General features: G+C 47.0%; 2 protein-coding genes across 2 annotated transcripts in view; one reads left to right on the plus strand and one right to left on the minus strand.

Moving 5' to 3' along the window:
• LOC110495422 (serine/threonine-protein phosphatase with EF-hands 1-like) lies at nt 1–25,117 on the minus strand. Its single transcript, XM_036951524.1, has 20 exons — nt 24,980–25,117; nt 21,675–21,848; nt 21,149–21,184; nt 20,550–20,677; nt 20,364–20,424; nt 17,007–17,176; nt 16,610–16,724; nt 14,045–14,091; nt 13,772–13,938; nt 13,336–13,372; nt 12,689–12,838; nt 6,421–6,489; nt 4,568–4,897; nt 4,401–4,472; nt 4,010–4,195; nt 3,528–3,670; nt 2,868–2,974; nt 2,005–2,168; nt 1,821–1,905; nt 1–1,686 (listed from the first exon to the last, which is right to left on the minus strand). The coding sequence occupies exons 2-20, from the start codon at nt 21,727–21,729 to the stop codon at nt 1,487–1,489; spliced, it is 2,322 nt and encodes a 773-aa protein (XP_036807419.1). The 5' UTR covers nt 21,730–21,848; nt 24,980–25,117; the 3' UTR covers nt 1–1,486.
• The window catches only part of LOC118941079 (retinoschisin-like), an 11,493-nt gene continuing 10,763 nt past the window's right edge, over nt 25,041–25,770 (plus strand). Inside the window, exon 1 of the mRNA XM_036951549.1 lies at nt 25,041–25,092. Within this exon, the coding sequence (XP_036807444.1) occupies nt 25,056–25,092 (37 nt within the window). The 5' untranslated portion in view covers nt 25,041–25,055. The remainder of the gene's footprint in view (nt 25,093–25,770) is intronic.

A 25,770-nucleotide genomic window follows, 5' to 3' on the forward strand; every position in this document is an offset into this window, starting at 1 on the left:
AACATTTGTGGGATTGTTTATTTCAGCTTCATGAATCATGGGACCAACACTTTACACCAGGAAGTAAATGAGTTAATAGACCAATAAGAAAGACGTCGAAACCTCTCTGCCAATAACAGATAATTTACTTTACACGCTGCCTTTTATGAGGTTGGAATAATACTGTCAAATTTAGAGAATTACGATAATGACCTTTTAAGTGTAAGAGGTGTTTAAAAATACATTTCAGCCTGTTCTGGTTGGATGGTTTTGACCTGCCTGGTGACATCACCAGGAAGTAATTGAGTTAATAGACCAATAAGAAAGACGTCGAAACCTCTCTGCCAATAACAGATCATTTTCAGTTTTCCAGACCACTCCCAGACAGTCATAGCTAAATTCTTGCTTGAGAAATAGCTCTTTGCTAAAAGAAGCTATTTTAGTTTCTTTTTGACCATTTTAATGAAAAACAATCACAGTAAGGTACTTACCCAGAAATTATTTAATATTGAGATTTTAAAAAATTAAAACATCTGCATTGGACCTTTGACCCTGAAGAGACGATGTAGCAGTCTGGTCTCAGAGTTACAGCCCTGTCTCAGACCTAGAAAAGATGGGGCAAAGTGCTGTTGGTCTGCAGAGCAGAGCTAGGACATGCCGCGGGGAGCTCTTGTCTGCGTTGTCTGTAGAAACCTCACGTGTGTTGGTCCACCTCCATATCAGTAGCTAGTGAGAGTAGTGTGTTCTCATCTGAGACATGTTCTACACCACAGGGAGAAGGGTGACCACATCTCCTAGATATATTCCTGACTCATGCAACTGCATGTGCTACACTGAGTGTATGGTTGACCACAAGACTGTTAAAACCTGCAGAGCTAAAGCCAAGCTAAAGCATGGCTCCCCTCAAGCCTGCTGCTGGTTTTTGTAGTACTCTCTCAGCATAGCTGCTGGTCTTTGTAGTTCTATCAGCCTAGCTGCTGGTCTTTGTAGTTCTCTCAGCCTAGCTTCTGGTCTTTGTAGTTCTCTCAGCCTAGCCGCTGGTCTTTGTAGTTCTCTCAGCCTAGCCGCTGGTCTTTGTAATTCTCTCAACCTAGCTGCTGGTCTTTGTAGTTCTCTCAGCCTAGCTGCTGGTCTTTGTAGTTCTCTCAGCCTAGCCGCTGGTCTTTGTAATTCTCTCAACCTAGCTGCTGGTCTTTGTAGTTCTCTCAGCCTAGCTGCTGGTCTTTGTAGTTCTCTCAGCCTAGCTGCTGGTCTTTGTAGTTCTCTCAGCCTAGCTGCTGGTCTTTGTAGTTCTCTCAGCCTAGCCGCTGGTCTTGGTAATTCTCTCAACCTAGCTGCTGGTCTTTGTAGTTCTCTCAGCCTAGCCGCTGGTCTTTGTAGTTCTATCAACCTAGCTGCTGGTCTTTGTAGTTCTCTCAGCCCTGCTGCCAGTGTTGGCTCACTGAGCTAAAGCCAAGTCATTGCCCGGGTAGCTAATGTGAGCTACAGCTCTACAACAAGGTTTCTCTCAGCCCTGCTGTTGGTCCTTAACATCCAGTTTGTGCACCACCCTGAAGGCCTCTAGGAACTCGTTGAAGTCGATGCTACCGTCCTTGTTGAAGTCTATACTCTTAGCCAGTTCATCTATGGCCCGGTCATCCACCTCCACACCTAGGTGAGCACTAAACAGATGCCAGGTCTGACGGAACTCCTCGATGGATATCTGACCTGGATGGGGAGAGACAGTGAGAGAAACTAAGGAATACTAAAACGGTTTTCTGTCTAACAAGCTAATGGTTAATGTAGCATGATGTGAACTAGCAGGCATATGAGCTGTAAAAGTCATCATCAGAGTAACGTACCAGAGTGGTCTTTGTCCATGATGTTGAAGATAATCTCAAGGTCTGTTCGATATCTGTAAAGAGTTTCAGCCAAGTTTGGAGTGACCTGAACAAAACACAGAGGGAGATTTTGTGAATGGAGCAGCTTTATTGATTGCCAAATAAAATCAATCAATTGATCGATCAGTCTCTTCCTGGTTCTGACCTGGGGTATGGGTTGTCCCGGGCCCATGTCCTCGAAGCAGGACTGGTAGTCGATGCTGCCATCTGGTGCCAGCCGTGCCAGGCGCGGGCGCAGAGTCCTCCAGGGCAGGTCCAGTCTCACGACTGACTCCACCACCAGGGCCCACTCACTTACAGAGATACAGCCTGGAACAGACAGTCTAACTCACTGACAGACAGAGATACAGCCTGGAACAGACAGTCTAACTCACTGACAGATAGAGATACAGCCTGGAACAGACAGTCTAACTCACTGACAGACAGAGATACAGCCTGGAACAGACAGTCTAACTCACTGACAGCCTGGAACAGACAGTCTAACTCACTGACAGACAGAGATACAGCCTGGAACAGACAGTCTAACTCACTGACAGACAGAGATACAGCCTGGAACAGACAGTCTAACTCACTGACAGACAGAGATACAGCCTGGAACAGACAGTCTAACTCACTGACAGACAGAGATACAGCCTGGAACAGACAGTCTAACTCACTGACAGACAGAGATACAGCCTGGAACAGACAGTCTAACTCACTGACAGACAGAGATACAGCCTGGAACAGACAGTCTAACTCACTGACAGAGATACAGCCTGGAACAGACAGTCTAACTCACTGACAGACAGAGATACAGCCTGGAACAGACAGTCTAACTCACTGACAGACAGAGGTATAGCCTGGAACAGACACAGCAGAGTCACTAATGATACACAATGATGGGCGCGTTCCAGGTGATCTTTATGGCAGGTGGCTACACATCTCAGAACATGACTATGTCATAGGAGTTTGGGGTGTTCTTTAACAGCTGGCAAGCAGTGTGTGGGTGTTATTGCCAAAATATCTTACCACTGTTACTTGTGTCATACTGCTGAAAGGCAGCCATGAGTTCTGAGCGGTGAGAAAACAGCTTCTCCTGTACAGCCCTTACAGCCGAACCCTCTGCCACATTCACCCTGCGGACGGACGGACACACACACGATAATCAACTCATTGTCACGCTCTATATGTAGAGACCAGTAGGAACCGTGATCCCCCAGCCCCTACCTCCACCTCCACCTCCACCCCAGCCCCTACCTCCACCCCCTACCTCCACCCCCTACCTCCACCCCAGCCCCTACCTCCACCCCCTACCTCCACCCCAGCCCCTACCTCCACCCCAGCCCCTACCTCCAGCCCAGCCCCTACCTCCAACTCCACCCCATCCTCCAACTCCACCCCATCCTCCACCTCCACCCCATCCCCTACCTCCACCTCCACCCCATCCCCTACCTCCACCTCCAGCCCATCCCCTACCTCCACCTCCAGCCCATCCCCTACCTCCACCTCCAGCCCATCCCCTACCTCCACCTCCTACCTCCACCCCCTACCTCCCCCCCAGCCCCTACCTCCACCTTCACCTCCACCCCAGCCCCTACCTCCACCCCAGCCCCTACCTCCACCTCCACCCCACCCCCCCACCTCCACCTCCACCCCAGCCCCTACCTCCACCTCCACCCCAGCCCCTACCTCTGAGTCAGGGTGAGTTTCCTGGTATTCCTGCTGACCTGGTACTGGAAGAAGCGAGGGACCAGCTCTCTGCCCAGTTTAATGTAGGCTCCACGGTTACTACCCTCCTCATAGTAGTTAGACGCAGAGAAAATGGTGATCACCTGAAAGAACAAAATACACTTAGATCTTATAGAGTCAGGTGGTCTACTAGAGTCAGGTGGTCTACTAGAGTCAGGTGGTCTACTAGAGTCAGGTGGTCTACTAGAGTCAGGTGGTCTACTAGCCATGGGGGGGAACCCAGACACAGACACATTAACTATCATATATCTTATAGAGCTAGTCCTGTTGTCTGCTAGCCATCATATATCTTATAGAGCTAGTCCTGTTGTCTGCTAGCCATCATATATCTTATAGAGCTAGTCCTGTTGTCTGCTAGCCATCATATATCTTATAGAGCTAGTCCTGTTCAATGGAGATTAGAAACAGGCCTAACAGATCACCTGTCCGTCGTGGCAGACTTCGTAGCCCTCCTGTTTACACTCATGTGATCTGATCAGCAGAGTCATGCCGTGTCTCTCCAGCAGGCGTCTGGTCACGTCTGGCCCGAAGTAACTGCCTCCTCCCCTGAAGGTGTTGGGACTGCAGCCTGGCTGGCTCTTCGGGTCGCTCCACAGCAAATCTACTACCTTCAACACGACACACAGTCAGAATGGTCACTACTACCGGAATGCAGGATAACTTCCTGTTGGACAATGTTTCAACTATATATCAACTTTACTAGGAAGAGAAAAGAGCAGGAAGCCAAATTCTGCAAGTCTATTTTGTAATCTTCTTGATCCACCGAACCACCACGGTTTAGCCTCCAGCCTGTAGGTGGCGCTCTGCTCTCACCTGTTTCCACTCCAACTCCTCCCTGGGCGGCTGACGGACGGGGAGGGCGGTGAAGGAGTCCAGGAAGGGCACCTAACAATAATAATATATTATTAATATTGTTATTATTATTATTGGTTGTTATTGGTTGTTGTTGTTATTATTATCATCATCATTAGGAAGAACACCTGGAGGTTGTCGGTGGGGCTCAGCATGCTGGGAGAAAGGCAGCGGCACAGAGTGAGGCGGGACGACCCCCGGGGGGAGCAGAGTGAGGATGAGGAGGAAGAGGAGGAGCTGCCCTGTCTGGTGAGGTGACGTCTCTTCTTGGGGGTGTTGCCATGGTCCTGACCCCTGCTCCTACACCTGGGGCTCTCTGGCTGGCCCCTGCTCCTACACCTGGGTCTCTCTGGCTGGCCCCTGCTCCTACACCTGGGGCTCTCTGGCTGGCCCCTGCTCCTACACCGGGGGCTCTCTGGCTGGCCCCTGCTCCTACACCGGGGGCTCTCTGGCTGGCCCTGAGTAGAGTAGAGAATATTTATTATCCATGATTGTAGACTTTACAGCTGATAGTCAATAAAATACACATATACAAAATAAAACAAGAACAGAATGTAATACTGAACATCCTACTGTATCAGGATGTGACCTGTCTACTGCTCCTAGTCACCTCCATCCTACTGTATCAGGATGTGACCTGTCTACTGCTCCTAGTCACCTCCATCCTACTGTATCAGGAACTGACCTGTCTCCTGCTCCTAGTCATCCTACTGTAGCAGGAACTGACCTGTCTCCTGCTCCTAGTCATCCTACTGTAGCAGGAACTGACCTGTCTCCTGCTCCTAGTCATCCTACTGTAGCAGGAACTGACCTGTCTACTGCTGCTAGTCACCTCCATCCTACTGTATCAGGATGTGACCTGTCTACTGCTCCTAGTCACCTCCATCCTACTGTATCAGGATGTGACCTGTCTACTGCTCCTAGTCACCTCCATCCTACTGTATCAGGAACTGACCTGTCTCCTGCTCCTAGTCATCCTACTGTAGCAGGAACTGACCTGTCTACTGCTGCTAGTCACCTCCATCCTACTGTATCAGGATGTGACCTGTCTACTGCTCCTAGTCACCTCCATCCTACTGTATCAGGATGTGACCTGTCTACTGCTCCTAGTCACCTCCATCCTACTGTATCAGGAACTGACCTGTCTCCTGCTCCTAGTCATCCTACTGTAGCAGGAACTGACCTGTCTACTGCTGCTAGTCACCTCCATCCTACTGTATCAGGATGTGACCTGTCTACTGCTCCTAGTCACCTCCATCCTACTGTATCAGGATGTGACCTGTCTACTGCTGCTAGTCACCTCCATCCTACTGTATCAGGAACTGACCTGTCTACTGCTGCTAGTCACCTCCATCCTACTGTATCAGGAACTGACCTGTCTACTGCTGCTAGTCACCTCCATCCTACTGTATCAGGATGTGACCTGTCTACTGCTGCTAGTCACCTCCATCCTACTGTATCAGGAACTGACCTGTCTACTGCTGCTAGTCACCTCCATCCTACTGTATCAGGAACTGACCTGTCTACTGCTGCTAGTCACCTCCATCCTACTGTATCAGGAACTGACCTGTCTACTGCTGCTAGTCACCTCCATCCTACTGTATCAGGATGTGACCTGTCTACTGCTCCTAGTCACCTCCATCCTACTGTATCAGGATGTGACCTGTCTACTGCTGCTAGTCACCTCCATCCTACTGTATCAGGAACTGACCTGTCTACTGCTCCTAGTCATCCTACTGTAGCAGGAACTGACCTGTCTACTGCTCCTAGTCACCTCCATCCTACTGTATCAGGATGTGACCTGTCTACTGCTGCTAGTCACCTCCATCCTACTGTATCAGGAACTGACCTGTCTACTGCTCCTAGTCATCCTACTGTATCAGGAACTGACCTGTCTCCTGCTCCTAGTCATCCTACTGTAGCAGGAACTGACCTGTCTACTGCTCCTAGTCACCTCCATCCTACTGTATCAGGAACTGACCTGTCTACTGCTCCTAGTCACCTCCAGATGGTTCAGACTCCTCCTAGGAAGCCTCAGGGCAGATTTCACCTGCCAATGAGTAGACAGAGGAAAGAGAGTACCGTTATCTTGAATCCCCACTGACTGAATGTCACTCTGTTTCACTACAGTCAGGGATGGAAATGAAGCCAGTCTGCTAGCCCGAGGCTAGTACGTTTCAGACCGGGTCAGTAGAAAAATGTGTCCAACTAGCCCTGCCGTTAAGGATATTTTGTATTTTCAAAGATCTCATGGCACTTATTTCGGACCCGAGCCAGTAAAAATTGTGGTCTACTAGCCCGGCTAGCCAGTGGCAACAGTCCTTCAGTTTTATCCCAGCCAGTGTGGATTGCAGGCTAGAGAACAGTAGGATGAATCTTTGTTGTTCCAAATGGCAGACGGTTTTGTTGACAGAAAACAAGGTCATATGATTCTCTCAATGGAACAACTACACATTCTGATATCTGGACCATTTCCTCATAGGCTACTACCCAGGACCTACCGTACAGGACCTACTACCCAGGACCTACCGTACAGGACCTACTATCCAGGACCTACCGTACAGGACCTACTATCCAGGACCTACCGTACAGGACCTACAGTACAGGACCTACTATCCAGGACCTACCATACAGGACCTACCGTACAGGACCTACTACCCAGTACCTACCCTACAGGACCTACCGTACAGGACCTACTACCCAGGACCTACCGTACAGGACCTACCGTACAGGACCTACTGTACAGGACCTACTACCCAGGACCTACAGTACAGGACCTACTTCCCAGGACCTACCGTACAGGACCTACTATCCAGGACCTACCGTACAGGACCTACTATCCAGGACCTACCGTACAGGACCTACAGTACAGGACCTACTATCCAGGACCTACCATACAGGACCTACCGTACAGGACCTACTACCCAGTACCTACCCTACAGGACCTACCGTACAGGACCTACTACCCAGGACCTACCGTACAGGACCTACCGTACAGGACCTACTGTACAGGACCTACTACCCAGGACCTACAGTACAGGACCTACTACCCAGGACCTACCGTACAGGACCTACCGTACAGGACCTACTACCCAGGACCTACCGTACAGGACCTACTACAAAGGACCTACTACAAAGGACCTACCGTATAGGACCTACTACCTAGGACCTACCGTACAGGACCTACTACCCAGGACCTACCGTACAGGACCTACTATCCAGGACCTACCGTACAGGACCTACTATCCAGGACCTACAGAACAGGACCTACTACCCAGGACCTACCGTATAGGACCTACAGAACAGGACCTACTACCTAGGACCTACCGTACAGGACCTACTACCCAGGACCTACCGTACAGGACCTACTACCCAGGACCTACCGTACAGGACCTACTATCCAGGATCTACCGTACAGGACCTACTATCCAGGACCTACCGTACAGGACCTACAGTACAGGACCTACTACCCAGGACCTACTGTACAGGACCTACTACCCAGGACCTACAGTACAGGACCTACTACCCAGGACCTACCGTACAGGACCTACCGTACAGGACCTACTACAAAGGACCTACTACAAAGGACCTACTACAAAGGACCTACCGTATAGGACCTACAGTACAGGACCTACCGTACAGGACCTACTACCCAGGACCTACTGTACAGGACCTACTACAAAGGACCTACTACAAAGGACCTACCGTATAGGACCTACAGAATAGGACCTACTACCCGGGACCTACCGTATAGGACCTACAGAACAGGACCTACTACCCAGGACCTACCGTACAGGACCCACTACCCAGGACCTACCGTACAGGACCTAGTACCCAGGACCTACCGTACAGGACCTACTACCCAGGACCTACAGTACAGGACCTACCGTACAGGACCTACAGTACAGGACCTAGTACCCAGGAACCACAGTACAGGACCTACCCTACAGGACCTACCGTACAGGACCTACTACCCAGGACCTACCGTACAGGACCTACCGTACAGGACCTACTGTACAGGACCTACTACCCAGGACCTACAGTACAGGACCTACTACCCAGGACCTACCGTACAGGACCTACCGTACAGGACCTACTACCCAGGACCTACTGTACAGGACCTACTACAAAGGACCTACTACAAAGGACCTACCGTATAGGACCTACAGAATAGGACCTACTACCTAGGACCTACCGTACAGGACCTACTACCCAGGACCTACTGTACAGGACCTACTACAAAGGACCTACTACAAAGGACCTACCGTATAGGACCTACAGAATAGGACCTACTACCCAGGACCTACCGTACAGGACCTACTATCCAGGACCTACCGTACAGGACCTACTATCCAGGACCTACAGAACAGGACCTACTACCCAGGACCTACCGTATAGGACCTACAGAACAGGACCTACTACCTAGGAGCTACCGTACAGGATCTACTACCCAGGACCTACCGTACAGGACCTACTACCCAGGACCTACCGTACAGGACCTACTATCCAGGATATACCGTACAGGACCTACTATCCAGGACCTACCGTACAGGACCTACAGTACAGGACCTACTACCCAGGACCTACTGTACAGGACCTACTACCCAGGACCTACAGTACAGGACCTACTACCCAGGACCTACTACCCAGGACCTACCGTACAGGACCTACTACAAAGGACCTACTACAAAGGACCTACCGTATAGGACCTACAGTACAGGACCTACCGTACAGGACCTACTACCCAGGACCTACCGTACAGGACCTACTACAAAGGACCTACTACAAAGGACCTACCGTATAGGACCTACAGAACAGGACCTACTACCCGGGACCTACCGTATAGGACCTACAGAACAGGACCTACTACCCAGGACCTACCGTACAGGACCCACTACCCAGGACCTACCGTACAGGACCCACTACCCAGGACCTACCGTACAGGACCTAGTACCCAGGACCTACCGTACAGGACCTACTACCCAGGACATACAGTACAGGACCTACCGTACAGGACCTAGTACCCAGGAACCACAGTACAGGACCTACAGTACAGGACCTACTACCCAGGACCTACCGTACAGGTCCTGTACTGTAGGTCCTGGGTAGAAGGTCCTGTACGGTAGGTCCTGTACGGTAGGTCCTGTACAGTAGGTCCTGTACGGTAGGTCCTGGGTAGTAGGTCCTGTACGGTAGGTCCTGGGTAGTAGGTCCTGTACTGTAGGTCCTGTACTGTGGTTCCTGGGTACTAGGTCCTGTACTGTAGGTCCTGTACGGTAGGTCCTGGGTAGTAGGTCCTGTACTGTAGGTCCTGTACTGTGGTTCCTGGGTACTAGGTCCTGTACGGTAGGTCCTGTACTGTATGTCCTGGGTAGTAGGTCCTGTACGGTAGGTCCTGGGTACTAGGTCCTGTACGGTAGGTCCTGGGTAGTGGGTCCTGTACGGTAGGTCCTGGGTAGTGGGTCCTGTACGGTAGGTCCTGGGTAGTAGGTCCTGTACTGTAGATCCTGGGTAGTAGGTCCTGTTCTGTAGGTCCTGTATGGTAGGTCCTGTATGGTAGGTCCTGTACGGTAGGACCTTTACGGTAGGTCCTGGATACTAGGTCCTGTACGGTAGGACCTTTACGGTAGGTCCTGTATGGTAGGTCCTGTATGGTAGGTCCTGTATGCTAGGTCCTGTACGGTAGGTCCTGGGTACTAGGTCCTGTACGGTAGGTCCTGGGTAGTAGGTCCTGTACTGTAGGTCCTGGGTAGTAGGTCCTGTACGGTAGGTCCTGGGTAGTAGGTCCTGTACGGTAGGTCCTGGGTAGTAGGTCCTGTATTGTAGGTCCTGGGTAGTAGGTCCTGTACGGTAGGTCCTGGGTAGTAGGTCCTCTACGGTAGGTCCTGGGTAGTAGGTCCTGTACGGTAGGTCCTGGGTAGTAGGTCCTGTACTGTAGGTCCTATACTGTAGGTTCTATACTGTAGGCCCCGGGTAGTAGGTCCTGTACTGTAGGTCCTGTACTGGACCTACAGTAAAGGACCTACCGTACAGGACCTACTACCCAGGACCTACTACCCAGGACCTACAGTACAGAACCTAGTACCCAGGAACCACAGTACAGGACCTACAGTACAGGACCTACAGTATAGAACCTACAGTATAGAACCTACAGTATAGGACCTACAGTATAGGACCTACTACCCAGGACCTACAGTACAGGACCTACAGAACAGGAGCTACTACCCAGGAACAACAGTACAGGACCTACTACCCAGGACCTACCGTACAGGACCTACTACCCAGGACCTACAGTACAGGACCTACCGTACAGGACCTACAGTACAGGACCTACTACCCAGGACCTACCGTACAGGACCTACAGTACAGGACCTACAATACAGGACCTACTACCCAGGACCTACAGTACAGGACCTACTACCCAGGACCTACTACCCAGGGCCTACTACCCAGGACCTACAGTACAGGACCTACAGTACATGACCTACTACCCAGGACCTACAGTACAGGACCTACAGTACAGGACCTACAGTACAGGACCTACAGTACAGGACCTACAGTATAGGACCTACAGTACAGGACCTACTACCCAGGACCTACAGTACAGGACCTACTACCCAGGACCTACTACCCAGGACCTACTACCCAGGACCTACTACCCAGGACCTACTGTACAGGACCTACTACCCAGGACCTACAGTACAGGACCTACTACCCTGGACCTACAGTACAGGACCTACAGTACAGGACCTACTACCCAGGACCTACAGTACAGGACCTACTACCCAGGACCTACAGTACAGGACCTAGTACCCAGGACCTACAGTACAGGACCTACTACCCAGGACCTACCGTACAGGACCTAGTACCCAGGACCTACCGTACAGGACCTAGCATACAGGACCTACCATACAGGACCTACCATACAGGACCTACCTACTACCCTGGACCTACTACCCTGGACCTACAGTACAGGACCTACTACCCTGGACCTACAGTACAGGACCTACAGTACAGGACCTACAGTACAGGACCTACAGTACAGGACCTACAGTACAGGACCTACCGTACAGGACCTACAGTACAGGACCTACAGTACAGAACCTACTACCCAGGACCTACTACCCTGGACCTACAGTACAGGACCTACTACCCTGGACCTACTACCCTGGACCTACAGTACAGGACCTAATACCCTGGACCTACAGTACAGGACCTACTACCCAGGACCTACAGTACAGGACCTACTACCCAGGACCTACAGTACAGGACCTACTACCCAGGCCCTACAGTACAGGACCTACAGTACAGGACCTACAGTACATGATCTACAGTACAGGACCTACAGTACATGATCTACTACCCAGGCCCTACAGTACAGGACCTACAGTACAGGACCTACAGTACATGATCTACTACCCAGGACCTACAGTACAGGACCTACAGTACAGGACCTACTACCCAGGACCTACTACCCAGGACCTACAGTACAGGACCTACAGTACAGGACCTACAGTACAGGACCTACTACCCAGGACCTACAGTACAGGACCAACAGTACAGGACCTACAGTACAGGACCTACTACCCAGGACCTACAGTACAGGACCTACTACCCAGGACCTATAGTACAGGACCTACAGTACAGGACCTACTACCCAGGACCTACAGTACAGGACCAACAGTACAGGACCTACAGTACATGATCTACTACCCAGGACCTACAGTACAGGACCTACTACCCAGGACCTACAGTACAGGACCTACTACCCAGGACCTACTACCCAGGACCTACTACCCAGGACCTACAGTACATTACCTACTACCCAGGACCTACAGTACAGGACCTACAGTACAGGACCTACAGTACAGGGCCTACAGTACAGGACCTACTACCCAGGACCTACTACACAGGACCTACAGTACAGGACAGGATCTACAGTACCTGTAGGTTTATAATCTGTTTTCACCTTGTGTCTCTCTATAGAGCTGAGGACATACAGGATCTACAGTACCTGTAGGTTTATAATCTGTTTTCACCTTGTGTCTCTCTATAGAGCTGAGGACATACAGGATCTACAGTACCTGTAGGTTTACAATCTGTTTTCACCTTGTGTCTCTCTATAGAGCTGAGTAAATACAGGAACTACAGTACCTGTAGGTTTACAATCTGTTTTCACCTTGTGTCTCTCTATAGAGCTGAGGAAATACAGGATCTACAGTACCTGTAGGTTTACAATCTGTTTTCACCTTGTGTCTCTCTATAGAGCTGAGTAAATACAGGTCCGTCATGTCTGATATTCCTCCATGGACGATGAGCACCTTGTTATCGATGACTGTTGCTATGGGGAGGAGGCTGAACACATCCTGGACCAGCAGTAGGATGTCCCTGCCATGTGTCTGTAGAGGAGGGAGAGAGAGAGAGGTTTACATGTCTGCAGAGGAGAGAGAGAGAGAGAGAGAGAGAGAGAGAGAGAGAGAGAGAGAGAGAGAGAGAGAAAGAGAGGTGTACATGTCTGCAGAGGAGAGAGAGAAGGAGAGAGAGAGCGAGAGAGAGAGAAAGAGAGGTGTACATGTCTGCAGAGGAGAGAGAGAAGGAGAGAGAGAGAGAGAGAGAGAGAGAAAGAGAGGTGTACATGTCAGCAGAGGAGAGAGAGAGAGAGAGAGAGAGAGAGAGAGAGAGAGAGAGAGAGAGAGAGAGAAAGAGAGAAAGAGAGGTGTACATGTCTGCAGAGGAGAGAGAGAAGGAGAGAGAGAGAGAGAGAAAGAGAGGTGTACATGTCTGCAGAGGAGAGGAGAGAGAGAGAGAGAGGAGAGAGGTCATGACAAGAAGCTGCCACTAGATGGCGGTGAGTACAACTACATAGGTCCGGTGTGAACAGTGAAGGGGACTTTACCTTGTACTTCTGCATAACTTCTTTAGTGAATCCATATCTGAAAAACAGAAGACAGAGCAGCGTTAATATACTGCAATGTGGTGCTTGTCATGGTGCTCGTCATGGTGCTTGTCATGCATGTTCTTGTGTGTAGGACAGTTCCAAGCAACATTTGTTGTCTTGTAAATAAAAAAAACTGAAATAAAGTTTTGGGATTTTGTATCTGAAGCGTTGTACAGGTGTGCTTGTACAATAATTGAATAGATATGTGAAACAGCTGGGGTTTGTCGAGGACCAATTAGAATGAAAATGCTAATGTGTTTCTCTATCTGGTTCATGATGTGGTCCTCGTGGTTGCCTCTGTTCAGGGTCATGTGGTCTGTATCTACTGGAGGTTCATGAGGTGGTCCTCATGGTTGCCTCTGTTCAGGGTCATGTGGTCTGTGTGTGTAACTACCGGAGGTTCATGATGTGGTCCTCGTGGTTGCCTCTGTTCAGGGTCATGTGGTCTGGGTAGAGGAGCTGGTAGGCAAACAGCAGGATGATGACCTCCACAGACTTCTTCCCTCGGTCCACGAAGTCCCCGTTGAACACATACGGGGTCTCTGCCGAGGGGAGGCCGTTCTGAAAGAGATGGAATCATTATTATGGAGAAACTAGGCCATTGTTTCTCTTCGTGTAGTGTCACAGGTATACTATGGCATGTACAGTATCGTGTCAAGAGCCTAACCTTGTAGAATATGAGCAGCAAGTCATCAAGACGGCCATGTAAATCTCCTGAAGAAAATTACAAGCATTAGAAGATTTTAAAAAGGTAGTAGACACATTTCCTCCTAGAAATTAGACCATCCATGGCATATGAAACCAAAATGACTGGGTTAATTGGTTAACTGAGTTAATCAAGAGTTAATTAACATGCTCTCCGACATTAAATGAGTCATTCATGTTCTGTGTGTGTGTTTAACATTCGTCTCAAGGATTCTTGAGTTTGATGAGATGCGTCTCTGACTACAGGGAAGGAGGCCATTGAGGTGAAACAAAGTCTTTTCATTATGTATATAAACAACCGGGAGAAAGAGCTCTATTTTGGGAGCTGAGGGGCTGTTATGTCCTAGATAGTCAGTGTTGTGTACTAGATAGTCAGTGTTGTGTTATTGTGTACTAGATAGTCAGTGTTGTGTCCTAGATAGTCAGTGTTGTGTTAGTGTCCTAGATAGTCAGTGTTGTGTACTAGATAGTCAGTGTTGTGTTATTGTGTACTAGATAGTCAGTGTTGTGTTATTGTGTCCTAGATAGTCAGTGTTGTGTCCTAGATAGTCAGTGTTGTGTACTAGATAGTCAGTGTTGTGTTATTGTGTACTAGATAGTCAGTGTTGTGTCCTAGATAGTCAGTGTTGTGTTATTGTGTACTAGATAGTCAGTGTTGTGTCCTAGATAGTCAGTGTTGTGTTATTGTGTACTAGATAGTCAGTGTTGTGTTATTGTGTCCTAGATAGTCAGTGTTGTGTCCTAGATAGTCAGTGTTGTGTTATTGTGTACTAGATAGTCAGTGTTGTGTCCTAGATAGTCAGTATTGTGTCCTAGACAGTCAGTGTTGTGTTATTGTGTACCAGATAGTCAGTGTTGTGTTATTGTGTCCTAGATAGTCAGTATTGTGTCCTAGATAGTCAGTGTTGTGTCCTAGATAGTCAGTGTTGTGTCCTAGATAGTCAGTGTTGTGTCCTAGATAGTCAGTGTCGTGTTATTGTGTCCTAGATAGTCAGTGTTGTGTCATAGATAGTCAGTGTTGTGTTATTGTGTCCTAGATAGTCAGTGTTGTGTCCTAGATAGTCAGTGTTGTGTTATTGTGTCCTAGATAGTCAGTGTTGTGTCCTAGATAGTCAGTGTTGTGTTATTGTGTCCTAGATAGTCAGTGTTGTGTCCTAGATAGTCAGTGTTGTGTTATTGTGTCCTAGATAGTCAGTGTTGTGTCCTAGATAGTCAGTGTTGTGTTATTGTGTCCTAGATAGTCAGTGTTGTGTTATTGTGTCCTAGATAGTCAGTGTTGTGTCCTAGATAGTCAGTGTTGTGTTATTGTGTCCTAGATAGTCAGTGTTGTGTTATTGTGTCCTAGATAGTCAGTGTTGTGTACTAGATAGTCAGTGTTGTGTTATTGTGTCCTAGATAGTCAGTGTTGTGTCCTAGATAGTCAGTGTTGTGTCCTAGATAGTCAGTGTTGTGTCCTAGATAGTCAGTGTTGTGTCCTAGATTGTGTTGTGTTATTGTGTCCTAGATAGTCAGTGTTGTGTACTAGATAGTCAGTGTTGTGTACTAGATAGTCAGTGTTGTGTTAGTGTCCTAGATAGTCAGTGTTGTGTACTAGATAGTCAGTGTTGTGTACTAGATAGTCAGTGTTGTGTTAGTGTCCTAGATAGTCAGTGTTGTGTCCTAGATAGTCAGTGTTGTGTACTAGATAGTCAGTGTTGTGTTATTGTGTCCTAGACAGTCAATGTTGTGTTATTGTGTCCTAGACAGTCAGTGTTGTGTCCTAGATAGTCAGTGTTGTGTCCTAGACAGTCAGTGTTGTGTCCTAGATAGTCAGTGTTGTGTTATTGTGTCCTAGATAGTCAGTGTTGTGTCCTAGATAGTCAGTGTTGTGTTATTGTGTCCTAGATAGTCAGTGTTGTGTCCTAGATAGTCAGTGTTGTGTCCTAGATAGTCAGTGTTGTGTCCTAGATAGTCAGTGTTGTGTCCTAGATAGTCAGTGTTGTGTCCTAGATAGTCAGTGTTGTGTTATTGTGTCCTAGATAGTCAGTGTTGTGTCCTAGATAGTCAGTGTTGTGTTATTGTGTCCTAGATAGTCAGTGTTGTGTACTAGATAGTCAGTGTTGTGTTAGTGTCCTAGATAGTCAGTGTTGTGTCCTAGATAGTCAGTGTTGTGTACTAGATAGTCGGAGAGTGAAGACTGAAAACAATATTGGACAACATAGTTAGCAGTACTGAACACAATATTGGACAACATATTTAGCAGTACTGAAAACAATATTGGACAACATAGTTAGCAGTACTGAACACAATATTGGACAACATATTTAGCAGTACTGAAAACAATATTGGACAACATAGTTAGCAGTACTGAACACAATATTGGACAACATAGTTAGCAGTACTGAACACAATATTGGACAACATAGTTAGCAGCACTGAAAACAATATTGGGGTGGTGGATTAGTTTCCGTCATACAGGGTAAAGTGCTTTGATCACCTGGAAAAGCTCTGTATCAATCCTATCACTAAAAATACATCAACAACCTACCACATATTGTGATCTCCTTGGCGTAGGGTGTGGACAGGTGAATGACGTTTGGCATCTGTTTCAGGAGCTTCTTAGTCTGGTGTAACAACTGCAGCATGTATCTGCCGTGGAGAGGCTGGAAGAAGAGGAACCATCAGGTAGGACTATAGGTTATTGATCTGTTATTATTCATTAAGCCGTCATACTGTCCACAACAGGTCCTGTACTCCCTGGGCACATATTCAGAAAGCAGTCCTGATCTCGGATCAGTTTGTGCCTTTTAGATCATAATGAGTATGATTGTATGGACACAGAGAAGTTGATCCTAGACCAGCACTACTACTCTGAGACACTTTAAGAATACTGGTCCTGTAGCACACAGTGGGGGAAATAAAGTTTGAATTGAATGGTACGGTACCTGTTGCTCTTTGAATGCAGAGAGCAGGGCGTTGGTGTGAGAGACGGTGAGGGGGAAGGTGAGGTGAGGACCGCTGTAGGACTCAGGAACAGTGATCTGTTCAAACATGGTCTGTCTCTCTCTGTCTGACCACGGGTCAACCACTGGGTCCAGCAGGTGGGAGATCAGATCTGACAACATGGAGGATGGAACACCCAGGTTTAATAGAATAGATCAAACTGGAGGATGGAACACACAGGTATAATAGAATAGATCAAACTGGAGGATGGAACACACAGGTTTAATAGAATAGATCAAACTGGAGGATGGAACACACAGGTTTAATAGAATAGATCAAACTGGAGGATGGAACACACAGGTATAATAGAATAGATCAAACTGGAGGATGGAACACACAGGTTTAATAGAATAGATCAAACTGGAGGATGGAACACACAGGTTTAATAGAATAGATCAAACTGGAGGATGGAACACACAGGTTTAATAGAATAGATCAAACTGGAGGATGGAACACACAGGTTTAATAGAATAGATCAAACTGGAGGATGGAACACACAGGTTTAATAGAATAGAACACACAGGGTTACTAGAATAGAACACACAGGGTTACTAGAATAGAACACACAGGTTTAATAGAATAGAACACACAGGGTTACTAGAATAGAACACACAGGTTTAATAGAATAGAACACACAGGGTTACTAGAATAGAACACACAGGTTTAATAGAATAGAACACACAGGGTTACTAGAATAGAACACACAGGTTTAATAGAATAGAACACACAGGGTTACTAGAATAGAACACCCAGGTTTAATAGAATAGAACACACAGGGTTACTAGAAGAGAACACACAGGGTTACTAGAATAGAACACACAGGGTTACTAGAATAGAACACACAGGGTTACTAGAATAGAACACACAGGTTTAATAGAATAGAACACACAGGGTTACTAGAATAGAACACCCAGGTTTAATTGAATAGAACACACAGGGTTACTAGAAGAGAACACACAGGGTTACTAGAATAGAACACACAGGTTTAATAGAATAGAACACACAGGGTTACTAGAATAGAACACCCAGGTTTAATAGAATAGAACACACAGGGTTACTAGAAGAGAACACACAGGGTTACTAGAATAGAACACACAGGGTTACTAGAATAGAACACACAGGGTTACTAGAATAGAACACACATGGTTACTAGAAGAGAACACACAGGGTTACTAGAATAGAACACACAGGGTTACTAGAATAGAACACACAGGGTTACTAGAATAGAACACACAGGGTTACTAGAATAGAACACACAGGGTTACTAGAATAGAACACACAGGGTTACTAGAAGAGAACACACAGGGTTACTAGAATAGAACACACAGGGTTACTAGAATAGAACACACAGGGTTACTAGAATAGAACACACAGGTTTAATAGAATAGAACACACAGGGTTACTAGAAGAGAACACACAGGGTTACTAGAATAGAACACACAGGGTTACTAGAATAGAACACACAGGGTTACTAGAATAGAACACACAGGGTTACTAGAATAGAACACACATGGTTACTAGAAGAGAACACACAGGGTTACTAGAATAGAACACACAGGGTTACTAGAAGAGAACACACAGGGTTACTAGAATAGAACACACATGGTTACTAGAAGAGAACACACAGGGTTACTAGAAGAGAACACACAGGGTTACTAGAATAGAACACACAGGGTTACTAGAATAGAACACACAGGGTTACTAGAATAGAACACACATGGTTACTAGAAGAGAACACACAGGGTTACTAGAAGAGAACACACAGGGTTACTAGAAGAGAACACACAGGGTTACTAGAAGAGAACACACAGGGTTAATAAAATAGAACACACAGGGTTAATAGAATAGAACACACAGGGTTAATAGAATAGAACAAACTGGAGGATGGAACACACAGGTTTAATAGAATAGAACACACAGGGTTACTAGAAGAGAACACACAGGGTTACTAGAATAGAACACACAGGGTTACTAGAATAGAACACACAGGGTTACTAGAATAGAACACACATGGTTACTAGAAGAGAACACACAGGGTTACTAGAAGAGAACACACAGGGTTACTAGAAGAGAACACACAGGGTTAATAAAATAGAACACACAGGGTTAATAGAATAGAACACACAGGGTTAATAGAATAGAACACACAGGGTTAATAGAATAGAACACACAGGGTTAATAGAATAGAACACACAGGGTTAATAGAATAGAACACACAGGGTTAATAGAATAGAACACACAGGGTTAATAGAATAGAACACACAGGGTTACTAGAAGAGAACACACAGGGTTACTAGAAGAGAACACACAGGGTTAATAGAATAGAACACACAGGGTTAATAGAATAGAACACACAGGGTTAATAGAATAGAACACACAGGGTTAATAGAATAGAACACACAGGGTTAATAGAATAGAGTTGGGGGTTTAAAAATTCCAGTAACTTTCCCCAAATCCCCCGGTATTCCTGCTTACTGCCTCCTGATTCCTGGAATCTTCCAAACGGGATTTCTGGAAAACCTGGGAATTTTAGGTAGGTTACCGGAATTTTACAACTCTAAATAGAGTAGAATCAAACTGAATAGAATCAAATAAAATATAACTTTATTAACACACTAAAACAAGATGTCAAACACATGTATACATATTCAGGGCATCTCTGTTTACTCCTCTGGAATAGCCTGCTACAGTAGGTTAACGTCCAGCCATAGACACTCCTTTATGGAGACAAACAGGCAGGACATCATCATCATCAGATGTTGTTATTGAAGAGGACAGCAGCCACACCTCTCTCAGACCCTATCTGTGGAGTGGTCGCGTCCGTCTTCAGAGCACGTCTCTAAACAACCAGTCAGTTTATCACATTTACTCTGATCCAAACCCACAGAGATCACCTATACTGTATCTACTGTAATTAAAAAGCACAACTTGTATTTTGTAAAAATAGGCAAGATGGTCTGAGCATCGTCTCCTGTTGTCTTCAACACTAAAGGCCCTGGCTGGCTAATGATCTGCAGCAACGTGTTGGTCTGTACGTGTACAGGCAGGCCCCAGCTGTGGCAGCAGCAGTCACAAGAACACAATATCCCACATTACCACAGCAGAGGAAAACAGAATAGCACGTGGATGCGGTTGCTAAGCAACATCTTCACCATAATATGTTTTAGGCAAAGGCTATTAATGGATCGGGACATTTTTTTTGTTCAGTCTATAAATAATTATGGGCATTCCATTTTTGTTTTGTGCTAGGAACTGACAGTCCAACAATTTTCCTGAAAACATAAGAAAATGTTAGTTACCTGGGCCATTCCCGTTGAGTTGAGTGAAGTTGTCCAGCATGAAACTGAAGAAACTGGAGAGCTGAGGAAGATTGAAACATAGTCATATGGCCAAGTACTAACAGACTGTGTTGGCCTGCTGGGCTAAAGCCGAGGCCTCTTCAGGTCTCAGACAAGGTTGAACCACCTGAGTTCCGTCTCCATTACCTGTAGCTGGTCCTGCTCCCCAGCATACTCTATAGACTGGAAGATGTTCCAGGTGTATCGCTGTCTCATCTCTAACCTGGCGATGTAACGTCTGTACCAACGCTGGATCAGGATGGCTGCCTTCATAGCTGAGAGGATGAGATGGAAGACCAGATAAAACAACAGTTTAATCACGTTGCTGTTGAATAACAGCCCCCTGCAGGTAGTTAGTGGTACTGAATAAAATAACAGCCCCCTGCAGGTAGTTAGTGGTACTGAATAAAATAACAGTTTAATAACGTTGCTGTTGAATTACAGCCCCCTGCAGGTAGTTAGAGGTACTGAATAAAATAACAGTTTAATAACGTTGCTGTTGAATTACAGCCCCCTGCAGGTAGTTAGAGGTACTGAATAAAATAACAGTTTAATAACGTTGCTGTTGAATTACAGCCCCCTGCAGGTAGTTAGCGGTATTTATAACTAATGAAGCCACAGGATGACCATGGGCATTGACCAATAGGACACAATGATACAGTAAGGTTGACCAATAGGACACAACGATACAGTAAGGTTGACCAATAGGACTGACAATAGGGGTGACATGAGAGGAGGCCTCTTACCCAGTGCAGGGCTGGGAGTTTTCTTGGCCATCTGGTCTGTAGTGAGGAGTGATTAAATAAAATCATTTATAGTGAACCAGTTCAGAGGGAGAGGAAGAGAGGCAGAATTAACAACACACCAGGGAGGAAAGAGAGAATCAAAAGTAGAAAATCCCTTCAGAGTAAATTCATTTAAACAAGTTTGTCAGCTAAAAGAAGTAGTAAAGAAATAAGGCAAAGAAAAGCAGAACATTTGACCAACATCTTGAAAACATCCAACTACAGTAGGAGGGAAAACTACTACTAATTCACCAGCTGCCGGCTGATAAACACACTGAATTCTCAAAGATGTCAAAAGGTGCTCTATGATCAAACTGTATATTCACTGGATTCACAATCTACGAGATGTAGACTGGTCCCAGATCTGTTTGTATTGTCTTGCCAACTACAGTTTTCTGCTATGCCAACCTTAACAGATCTGGGACCAGGCTACATGAGTCCTGGGGGAAGACAATCAGAGCCATCACTTGTCCCCAGTCGGTCTCACCTGTCGTCAGTCTCCTCCCCTTGTTGTCGGTGGTGACGGAGGTGCCACATCCCATAATGCTAGTCACTACAGGCGTCCAGCAGTCACTACAGTCGCCTCGTATATCTCACTGGTCATCCCCAAAGCCAACACCTCCTTTGGCCTCCTTTCCTTCCAGTTCTCTGCTGCCAGTGACTGGAACAAATTGCAAAAATCACTGAAGCTGGAGACTTACATTTCCCTCACTAACTTTAAACATCAGCTATCTGAGCAGCTAACCGATCGCTGCAGCTGTACTTAGTCCATCTGTAAATAGCCCACCCAATCTACCTACCTCATCCCCATATTGTTTTTATTTACTTTGCTGCTCTTTTGCACACCAGTATCACTACTTACACACCATCATCTGCCCATCTATCACTCCAGTGTTAATCTGCTAAATTGTAATTACTTTGCTACTATGGCCTATTTATTGCCATACCTCCTCATGCCATTTGCACACACTGTATATAGACTTTCTTTTTTTTCTATTGTGTTATTGACTGTACGCTTGTAACTCTGTGTTGTTGTTTGTGTCGCACTGCTTTGCTTTATCTTGGCCAGGATGCAGTTGTAAATGAGAACTTGTTCTCAACTGGCCTACCTGGTTAAATAAAGGTGAAATAAATAAAAAAGAATTAAACAGGTGTCCAGCAGTCACTACAGGCGTCCAACAGTCACTACAGGCGTCCAACAGTCACTACAGGCGTCCAGCAGTCACTACAGGCGTCCAACAGTCACTACAGGCGTCCAACAGTCACTACAGGCGTCCAGCAGTCACTGCAGGCGTCCAGCAGTCACTGCAGGCGTCCAGCAGTCACTGCAGGCGTCCAGCAGTCACTGCAGGCGTCCAGCAGTCACTGCAGGCGTCCAGCAGTCACTGCAGGCGTCCAGCAGTCACTGCAGGCGTCCAGCAGTCACTGCAGGCGTCCAGCAGTCACTACAGGCGTCCAGCAGTCACTACAGGCGTCCAGCAGTCACTGCAGGCGTCCAGCAGTCACTACAGGCGTCCAGCAGTCACTACAGGCGTCCAGCAGTCACTACAGGCGTCCAACAGTCACTACAGGCATCCAACAGTCACTACAGGCATCCAACAGTCACTACAGGCATCCAACAGTCACAGGTCTCAGTGACCCAAGGGTTCTGTATTATGTAATATTATGTCTGTGGCCATTCTGTTAGGGGCAAGGCAGTATGTCTGTGGCCATTTTGTTAGAGGCAAGGCAGTATGTCTGTGGCCATTTTGTTAGAGGCAAGGCAGTATGTCTGTGGCCATTTTGTTAGAGGCAAGGCAGTATGTCTGTGGCCATTTTGTTAGGGGCAAGGCAGTATGTCTGTGGCCATTTTGTTAGAGGCAAGGCAGTATGTCTGTGGCCATTCTGTTAGGGGCAAGGCAGTATGTCTGTGGCCATTCTGTTAGGGGCAAGGCAATATGTCTGTGAATGGAAACAGAGAGGGAGAGTCAGACAGGCAGACAGAGGGCGAGAGAGAGAGAAAAGTTGCATACTCCTTGAATCCTCTCTCCTGAAAACCCATTGGATGAGAAAGCCAGCGGTCCCTCCCCTCTAACCTTCTCCTTCAATGGGTTCTTAGAAGGAGACGAGAGAGGAAGTGAAAAGTACACTACATGACCAAAATCACAGGCATTAATTTAGAGTTGGTCCCAGCTTTGCTGCTATAACAGCCTCCACTCTTCTGGGAAGGATTTCCACTAGATGTTGGAACATTGCTGAGGGGATTTGCTTCCATTTAACCACAAGAGCATTAGAGAGGTTAGGCACTGATGTTGGGTGATTAGGCCTGGCTCGCAGTCGGCGTTCAAATTCATCCCAAATGTGTTAGATGAGGTTGAGGTCAGGGCTCAACTTCTTCCACACCGATCTCGACAAACCATTTCTGTATGGACCTTGCTTTGTGCATGGGGGCATTGTCATGCTGAAACAGGAAAGGGCCTTCCCCAAACTGTAGCCATCAAATTGGAATCACAGAATCATCTAGAATGTCATTATATGCTGTAGCGTTAATATTTCCCTTCACTGGAACTAAGAGGCCTAGCCCGAACCATGAAAAACAACCCCAGACCATTATTCCTCCTCCACCAAACTTTACAGTTGGCACTATGCATTGGGGCAGGTAGTGTTCTCCTGGCATCTGTCAAACCCAGATTTGTCCATCGGACTGCTAGATGATGAAGCGTGATTCATCAACCCAGAGAACGTTTCCACTGATCCAGAGTTCAATGGCAGCGAAGGTTACACCGCTCCAGCCGACACTTGGCATTGCGCATGGTGATCTTAGGCTTGTGTGCGGCTGCTTGGCCATGGAAACCCATTTCATGAAGCTCCCGACAAACAGTTATTGTGATGTTGCTTCTAGAGGCAGTTTGAAACACGAAAGTGAGCGTTGCAACCGAGGACAGACTATTTTTACGCGCTACACACTGCAACACTTGGTGGTCCTGTTCTGTGAGCTTATGTGGTCTACCACTTTGTGGCTGAGCCGTTGTTGCTCTTAGATGTTTCCACTTCACAATAACAGCACTTACAGTTGACTGGGGAAGCTCTAGCAGGGCAGAAATGTGACGAACAGACTTGTTGGAAAGGTGGCATCCTATAACAGTGCCATGTTGAAAGTCACTGAGCTCTCCAGTAAGGCCATTATACTGCCCATGTTTGTCTATGGAGATTGCAAGGTTGGATGCTCGACCTAATACACCCATCAGCAACAGATGTGGCTGAAATAGGCAAATCCAGTCATTTGAAGGGGTGTTCACATACTTTTGTATACATAGTGTGTGCATTTGAAATCTTGAGACGTCGTAATTGAGGCTGTCCCTGCTGAAAAGCCTCCAGTTGAAGCCTAATTGATGTTCACATGTGAATTGGTTCAAATCAGTAATGGGTTGCCATGGAGGCACATGTTTGATACCGCATGAAACAAAAAGTCCTTTGGGATCAACTATGAATAACCAACATCGCCTCGCTCTCAGCCTCTGTTACAATACCCCAGCAGCATCTCATTTGACAAACGGCTCTTGGTGGGGGGAAAAAACAAAAACAAATGGCGAAATACTCACATAATTGTGCTCTATTAAATTAAACATGTCGCATAAACTAATTCATCCTGCATGCGTCACTGTAGTATGCCCATTGATCTGCACGAGACAAAACACCTGTTGCTGTTCACATGTAAAATCGGCAAAGGTGAATATAGTAATTAAATTCCCTACACAGGATGCAACAGCTGATTCAGTGACCAATAGCCTATATTGCCAGTAAATGACTTACCCTGCGACAAGTCCAAGACTACCCAGCTCATCGAGGAACACGCCGTTCCTCCTGGACACCGGTTGGGTTGATAAAGATGTTTGGTTGTGCCGCAGCAGAGTCTACGCCAAAATGTGAGTCTTGTACATGGTGTACGCTTCCTTAATCAACACGCGTGTTTTGAGTGGGCGTCACGCACAGCGAGGAACATAAGGGTCCATTTCATTTCCGCTTTCCCCACGCGCCGGAGTTCGGCTATGGTTGACTGAGTTTGGCGCACATCTGCGCCCCTGACAAGACAAGCAAATGCATCAATTATGGCCATGCCTTTCCCCGCCCCTCGAAGTAATTGGACCGCCATTAGAGGCGAGCGCATACCGCTTTAACATTCAGTTATACAGCCTTCAGGTGCGCAACTTGTTTTAAACATTTAGTGGTGCATTGTTTTGTTGGAATGACAACACGATGAGTAAAAACAAGACATCTTTATTAAATATACATAAAATTAAAAGCGTTCATAAGAGCATTCAGGCGCCCGGTTGCCTGGCATGTTTTCTCCCTTGTCTCAGCCGTGCCATGGCAGTGTGGACCTCTAGTTGGGTGATGACTTTCCTCCTGTTGAGCCGTGACAGGCGGGCGGCCTCGGAGCCGACCAGAAGGACCAGCACCCTCCGTGGGCAGGTAGACCCGTTCACAAATAAACGGTCCATGGTGGGGATGCAGCCACCCTGTAATTAAAATAAAAAAATGAAATAAAAAAAAGTCCTGTACATTTCTGCTCCAAACCTAAATCTAACGCACCCAAATTTAAT

Source organism: Oncorhynchus mykiss, chromosome 18 (genome assembly GCF_013265735.2).
Source record: "Oncorhynchus mykiss isolate Arlee chromosome 18, USDA_OmykA_1.1, whole genome shotgun sequence".
Classification (NCBI taxonomy): Eukaryota; Metazoa; Chordata; class Actinopteri; order Salmoniformes; family Salmonidae; genus Oncorhynchus; species Oncorhynchus mykiss.